The 7,567-nt window shown below is 37.8% G+C and overlaps 1 protein-coding gene across 3 annotated transcripts; it reads right to left on the minus strand.

The window, feature by feature from the left end:
- Positions 1–4,913: 4,913 nt before the first annotated feature.
- On the minus strand, positions 4,914–6,417 carry LOC109952014 (NACHT, LRR and PYD domains-containing protein 1-like). 3 transcript variants are annotated; one of them, XR_002273694.1, is made up of 5 exons: positions 6,140–6,417; positions 5,780–6,039; positions 5,260–5,600; positions 5,104–5,139; positions 4,914–4,945 (listed from the first exon to the last, which is right to left on the minus strand). XR_002273694.1 is itself a non-coding variant. In XM_020586839.1 (4 exons), exons 1-4 carry the CDS (start codon positions 6,240–6,242, stop codon positions 5,291–5,293), a joined length of 585 nt encoding a protein of 194 aa, XP_020442495.1. In that variant the 5' UTR covers positions 6,243–6,417; the 3' UTR covers positions 5,076–5,290. The 3 variants fall into 3 exon arrangements, 2 of the variants coding, with proteins under 2 accessions (XP_020442495.1, XP_020442494.1); XM_020586839.1 differs by lacking the exon at positions 4,914–4,945 and having other exon boundaries at positions 5,076–5,383; positions 5,472–5,600; XM_020586838.1 differs by lacking the exon at positions 4,914–4,945 and having other exon boundaries at positions 5,076–5,600.
- Between the last annotated feature and the right edge of the window lie 1,150 nt (positions 6,418–7,567).

Below are 7,567 nucleotides of genomic sequence, written 5' to 3' on the forward strand. Positions count from 1 at the left end.
GGCACAGATGAGGCTGGGGTACACAGGAAATGCTTGGATAATTTATAGAGGTTTGGGTAAACAGTTTTATGGGTGGCCCAGTATGTGAGGGGGTCATCAGTTCAGCCAGGTTTATTATATCTAGGTATATCTTATCATATCTATATATGCAATATATCTCTATATATTTTATCTATATCAGATGTTATTTAGGTCTATCTACTCTGATTCCCCACTAAATACACAATCTGCTACAACACTACAAAAACTCAAAGCAACTGACGCAACAACAGCAACAAACCAACCTGCTCTGCAAAGACAAATTCAATCTCTTAACCTCTTTTAGGGCCCAGTTTAGTTGATATTGTTTGTATTTTCCTTACTTTTGGGTTAATAAAAAGCCCATAGTTTTTGAACTTTAAAAGCTGTGTCTTCTGCCTTGCTGTTTGGTCCCTGACACAGCCCTTTGGACTTACACCAATGTGCTTTAACAAGGGTCTCCTGAGGGATTGGAGGGTGGCATTTGTGGTCTTGTAAAGGTAAGTTCCCTGTTTGTGCTCTTGGTATTCTATAGCAATTTTGAATAAAAGCTCATCCAACAATCACATTTTTTAATAAAACAAAGTCTTCAAAAATAAATAATCTGTTTTGAAACAGAACTCCAGTGACTGGACTAAACTGAAACCTGAAATCAGAGTAGATGACATTCATATCTACAGGTAACAATTACATCATGAGTGATAAATGCATAGACATCACATGATGGCTAATGATGACAGCTAATGTGAGTATTGTTGCGGTTTATGCATAGACAATAAGTATATTAAAATTTACTTCTGAATGTCCCTTTAGTTCCTCTTTTGCAAAATTAGCTTACAGTCTGAAGCAGGTCACTATGAATGCAATGTGTCTGCTCGGCCCTGGGTTTGTAAGGAAAAGGTCGGTTCGCTTGTAATCTGTACCTTATTTCAGGGGACTACTACAATCAAAGCATCAACTGTAACCAAGGTAAGAAAATACATTTAATATATACATATAAAAATTAGGATTCAGAAATAATAGTAAATCCATTTGCATTTTTCAGTCCCATGTTTTAGAGTTTTAACCTATAAACCAAAACAACTTCCATTTACTGTTCTTTTCCCATTGCTTTTTTGGTCTTTGTCTCAGGTCAGCACTTTGTGGTTTGCTATCAGACAGCTTTGATTAACAGAGTGAGTGATACAGGAGCCATTCTGGACAAGCTCTTGGAATGGGGGTTTATCTCCCATGAGAGATATGGTGCTGTGAGATCTTTAACAACCACACAAGCCCAGATGAGAGACATTCTCAGGTTGGTGATTTCAGCAGGCGAAGCAGCCAAAGATGCCCTCTATGAAATCCTGAGAAGGATGAAGAATCTGAGGCCTCTCTGAGCTTGAGGGATCAGAGTGACGGCGCAAACCTTTGAACTCTGGTAGATTAATGATCGAGATGACTAATGATTAATTGTATGACTGTGGAGTCCTATGCACATATTCAGGCTATGGGATGTACTGCCCCTAAATATTTTCTGCCATGTAAGAAAAACTTGCACTGAACATAAGTATTAGAGCTGGGCCAGTCCAACAGATGATCAGTATGCACGCCAGCTAACAAATAAGTCTCCATTACGTAGTTTAAAGCACTGCCAAGTCTCATGTCTCTAGAACTTCACAGGCAGCTACTGAGAACATATTCTTATGAATCCACTGGATCTTGCAAACAGGACAGACACTGGCCATTACAACTTCATAAGGCAGACACAGGTTTATAGTGTATATGTCAACTTGATTTGACCGTTTTTTCAAGTGGCAAATGATAAATGAATCTTTAAGTTATCTAACATATCTAGATGTTTTTCAGCATTTTCATTATATAATTTATAATTAACAATGCCTCACCCACAGGTTTACCATATTTGCCTTTTTTAAAACAATTTTTTAGTGTTCCTATGTTTCGGTTTTTGTGTATTTTTATCTTCTGTGGTGCTCGTTCTGTGACTTTTTGTTCAAAATGTGTTGTACAAATAATGTTAAGGTTGGCCAAGATAGTAGTATAATCAAATAACTGGATGAAAATTACTATCCGTATTGTGTCTCAGACTGGTTTAAAAAGTCATTATTAGGTAGGAAGTACATTATCTAAATGTATAAGGATGCAGACATCATTTAACAATCAACGAAGGAAAATTTGAAATATTAGTTTTATTTTCCAGAAGAAAATAAAAAGAATGTGTGCAGTTAATTGAAATGATCACATTTAGAAGCATCTGACTGAAGAGTGCCAAAGGACAAACAAACAAAAGGACACAGTTAACCCTTGTTAACAAGCTGCAACATCTGTGTCACAGAGAAGGTCACAGGTCCTTTGAATTCACCTGAGCCATCAGCTGCTCCAGCTCTGGACGTGCCTTGAACCGCCCATGGAAATCGGCCTCAGTGTGCTGAGAGGAAGAGAGGAGATAGAGATGTCAGGATATTGTTACTACAATGTCAAAACCTTAAGTTGCAGCACAGTGGGGTGACAACGGAAAGGAAAAACAAAGTGCTGCTGGTGGTCACGGTATTTTGGTTGGTTTTAATGTGGACTTGTGTTAATTAAATCAGAGTTTTTCTTAATTTGGGTTCTAATTCTCATAGACTATGCGGCCAAAAGTATGTGGACACACCTGTCAACATTTTACATGCTACAGTGATGCATAGAAAACATTGTACCTCCAATGTTGTAGCAACAGTAATGTCGGGCTGCAACTAACATGACGTTTTTAACTTTTCTGGTGGAGCGACTAAGCTAGCAAATGGGCTAACCGGCACATTAATCGATAATGAAAACAAGCACATCCCTAAGAGTATTGGCCAAGTAACTAACGCGTAAATCTCAAATTCATATGTATATGAAGTTTAACAGAGGTCTTTTGACTGTCGGTTAGACAAATAACGTTAAATCATTTTAACGCATCGCTTTGTCAACGTCAACTACTTCTCTCTGACCCCTGAAAATATTGTAATGGTTATAATGTTTAGCATCCAGTTATATGGTTCCACATGTTATTGCCTGAAAGAATGTGAGAGGGGGCGCTGTGGAGTGTGTGGGGATGAGAGAGCGAGGAAGTGCAGGCCGTTGTTGTTGAGTGATGCATGTTGGGAGTAAAAGCGACTGTTAGCTTTTTTCTTTTTTCCGGGTTTAAATTCTTTATTTAATGATTTGAAACAATGTACAAACTCAGAAAAAGGGGAATAGTTATGTGCACAAGAAAGAAAAATTAATGTGCCGGTTAGCCCATTTGCTAGCTTAGTCGCTCCACCAGAAAAGTTAAAAACGTCATGTTAGTTGCAGCCCGACATTACTGTTGCTACAACATTGGAGGTACAATGTTTTCTATGCATCACTGTAGCAAGTAGAATGTTGACAGGTGTGTCCACATACTTTTGGCCGCATAGTCTATGAGAATTAGAACCCAAATTAAGAAAAACTCTGATTTAATTAACACAAGTCCACATTAAAACCAACCAAAATACCGTGACCACCAGCAGCACTTTGTTTTTCCTTTCCGTTGTCACCCCACTGTGCTGCAACTTAAGGTTTTGACATTGTAGTAACAATATCCTGACACCTCTATTTCCTCTCTTCCTCTCAGCACACTGAGGCCCATTTCCATGGGCGGTTCAAGGCACGTCCAGAGCTGGAGCAGCTGATGGCTCAGGTGAACTCAAAGGACCTGTGACCTTCTCTGTGACACAGATGTTACAGCTTGTTAACAAGGGTTAACTGTGTCCTTTTGTTTGTTTGTCCTTTGGCACTCTTCGGTCAGATGCTTCTAAATGTGATCATTTGCATTGAATTAACTGCACACATTTTTATTTTCATCTTGAAAATAAAACTGTAATGTTTCAAATTTTCCTTCGTTGATTGTTAAATGTTTTGCACCAAAAATGATGTCTGCATCCGTATACATTTACCTAATAATGACTTTTTAAACCAGTCTGAGACACAATACGGATAGTAATTTTCATCCAGTTATTTGATTATACTACTATCTTGGCCAACCTTAACATTATTTGTACAACACATTTTGAACAAAAAGTCACAGAACGAGCACCACAGAAGATAAAAATACACAAAAACCGAAACATAGGAACACTAAAAAATTGTTTTAAAAAAGGCAAATATGGTAAACCTGTGGGTGAGGCATTGTTAATTATAAATTATATAATGAAAATGCTGAAAAACATCTAGATATGTTAGATAACTTAAAGATTCATTTATCATTTGCCACTTGAAAAAACGGTCAAATCAAGTTGACATATACACTATAAACCTGTGTCTGCCTTATGAAGTTGTAATGGCCAGTGTCTGTCCTGTTTGCAAGATCCAGTGGATTCATAAGAATATGTTCTCAGTAGCTGCCTGTGAAGTTCTAGAGACATGAGACTTGGCAGTGCTTTAAACTACGTAATGGAGACTTATTTGTTAGCTGGCGTGCATACTGATCATCTGTTGGACTGGCCCAGCTCTAATACATGTTCGGTGCAAGTTTCTCCCTACACACGACAGAAAATATTTAGGGGCAGTACATCCCATGGCCTGAATATATATAATAGGACTCCACAGTCATACAATTAATCATTAGTTATCTCGATCATTAATCTACTACCAGAGTTCAAAGGTTTGCGCCGTCACTCAGATCCCTCAAGCTCAGAGATGAGAAGCCTCAGATGCTTCATCCCTCTCAGGATTTCATAGAGGGCATCTTTGGCTGCTTCACCTGCTGAAATCACCAATGTGAGAATATCTCTCATCTGGTCTTGTGGGGTTGTTAAAGATCTCACAGCACCATATCTCTCATGGGAGATAAACCCCCGTTCCAAGAGCTTGTCCAGAATGGCTCCTGTCTCACTCACTCTGTTAATCAAATCTGTCCAATAGCGTTCCACAAAGTGCTGACCTGAGACAAAGACCAAAAAAGCAATGGGAAAAGAACAGTAAATGGAAGTTGTTTTGGTTTGTAGGTTAAAACATGGGACTGAAAAATGCAGATTTACTATTATTATTTCTGAATCCTAATTTTTATATGTATACTGTATATTAAATGAATTTTCTTACCTTGGTTATAGTTGATGCTTTGATTGTAGTAGTCCCCTGAAATAAAATACAGATTATAATTCTGATTAGTTACTGGATATTTATCTGATGAAATGTTTTCTCCCTCCATTTATAGCCATTCAGTTATTAAGTTTGAAATAATTTAAAAGCACTGACCTTTATGAATAGTGCAGGTCCAGACAGTGTCCTACTCACTTGTAAGCTCGAGGGTAAAGTCATCGTCTGCTTTTCTGAAGAACACCTCAGATACATTTCTGCCGTCGTAGCTGAGTTGTCGTGACTGTGGATAATTTAAAAAGTGATAATGTAACAATATGTTTATTGTCAATGTGAACAGCCCTGTTAAAACTACTGAAACCATACTGTACTTTGGGTTGAATCTTTGCAGCTGCCTTGTCTGTTCTGAGGATGAAATCATGTCCCACTTGAAGGGGGCTTCCTGGGCCTGGTTTTGGTATTATTACTGATACCCAGGAGTTTTGCCTTTGTTCCACTTCCTGTAAAAATAAATAAATAAAGGACCCTCAAACCTAAAGAGAAGCCAGCATGAAGAACTATTTTTTGTAATGGAGAATATAATATTACATAATGCAAACAAAAAGCATGCCGTTTTGCAATGTGCATTTGTGTTCATCTTGTAATTGAACTGATCACTGTGACAAATTGAAATAGACACCTGTTTTAAGGCAGGATCAGGTGGCAGCAGGTAAACATCCAATGTGAGGAACTCTTTTTTTGAACTCTTGTAGATTAACGCATCATAGTCAGCTTTTACTGAAAAGCCTAGTTTTTTCCAGATCATGACACCTATTGGTGAGAAAGTTGGCTGGAGTAACTTGACGTGGGATGGTGTCACTTCAGACACTTGTTCCATACAATCTCCACAGGTGTCCACATGTAGAACTGCAAACATGGCTGAAATTGTAGAGCTTTGATCTGCATAATACAAACATGTACAAATTTAGTGGTGGGAAAAATTATGCACGAGTCTCTCATAATAAAACAAAAGTGGTCCTTTCATTATATTACTACTTACCGACACAGATCCAGTGTGGCAAATGTGCCTCTTCTATCTCCCCGACTGTGATGTCCAGCAGGGGGCCTGCTGGCATGTAATCCATGCAAACAGGCTTCCTCATGTGTTCCTCCCATGAGCAAAACTGGTACTTGAGGCCAACCGTTTCTTTACAAACCCAGCGCAGAGCAGACACGCAGCATTCCTAGTGACCTGCTTCAGACTGTAAGCTAATTTTGCAAATGAGGAACTAAAGAAACATTCAGAAGTAAATTTTGAAATACTTAGTCTTTTTATACATAAACCACAACAATACTCGTATAAACCACTGCGGTGATTTCACTGAAATTAGCCATCATGTGATGTCTATCAAGATGTAATCATTACCTGTAGGTATGAATGCCATCTCCTCTACTGACTTCAGGTTTCAGTTTAGTCCAATCACTAAAATTCTGTTTTAAAAGAGAGATTTATTTATTCTTGAAGACTTTTTTTTTTTTTTAATTAAAAGTGTTGGATGAGCTTTTATTCAAAATTGCTATAAAATACCTAGAACACAAACAAGGAACGTACCTTTACATGACCACAAATGCCACCCTCCATTCCCCCAGGAGACCCTTGTTAAAGCACATTGTGTAAGTCCAAAGGGCTGGTACTTCCAAATTACAAAAACATATTTGGATTTCATATTGTATAGTACTTACCTTTACTGGTATCTGGCCAGGACAAGTGGAAAAATACATAAAACGTTAGGTTACTACAATGTACACAAGGTTTAACAGTCTATGGTCAATAACAATAAAAGTTATGTAGAGAATGTTGCAGTTTTAACTACCTACCAATTCCCTGATGCTCCATGATGGCATGACAGAATGAATCGTAATGTTTTTCAAGATTTTTAGGATAATCATATCCTGTGACAAGTTTTTGGTTGCTGATTTTGTCATTTCGTGTTCCCGTCATGGACTACATTATAACAATATACTTTCATTTACATAATATGTGCTTAGAAATTACAGGGGTGTGTCGAACTTTATCTGTTCTGCGTGTTCTTTTATGAAGAATAATCAGAGTCAAATACAGTGCCTTGCGAAAGTATTCGGCCCCCTTGAACTTTGCGACCTTTTGCCACATTTCAGGCTTCAAACATAAAGATATAAAACTGTAATTTTTTGTGAAGAATCAACAACAAGTGGGACACAATCATGAAGTAGAACGAAATTTATTGGATATTTCAAACTTTTTTAACAAATAAAAAAACTGAAAAATTGGGCGTGCAAAATTATTCAGCCCCTTTACTTTCAGTGCAGCAAACGCTCTCCAGAAGTTCAGTGAGGATCTCTGAATGATCCAATGTTGACCTAAATGACAAAGGATGATAAATAGAATCCACCTGTGTGTAATCAAGTCTCCATATAAATGCACCTGCACTGTGATAGTCTCAGAGGT

This window comes from Monopterus albus, unplaced genomic scaffold (assembly GCF_001952655.1).
Source record: "Monopterus albus unplaced genomic scaffold, M_albus_1.0 scaffold425.1, whole genome shotgun sequence".
NCBI lineage: Eukaryota > Metazoa > Chordata > Actinopteri > Synbranchiformes > Synbranchidae > Monopterus > Monopterus albus.

Excerpts from the sequence above, each read along its gene's own strand:
- LOC109952014 (XM_020586838.1), bottom strand. The coding sequence starts at position 6,242 with ATGAGGAAGCCTGTTTGCATGGATTACATGCCAGCAGGCCCCCTGCTG. Across the intron at positions 6,040-6,139 it reads GCCACACTGGATCTGTGTCG|ATCAAAGCTCTACAATTTCA; the intron begins GTAAGTAGTAAT and ends TGTATTATGCAG. Across the intron at positions 5,601-5,779 it reads CTGATCCTGCCTTAAAACAG|GAAGTGGAACAAAGGCAAAA; the intron begins GTGTCTATTTCA and ends TTATTTTTACAG.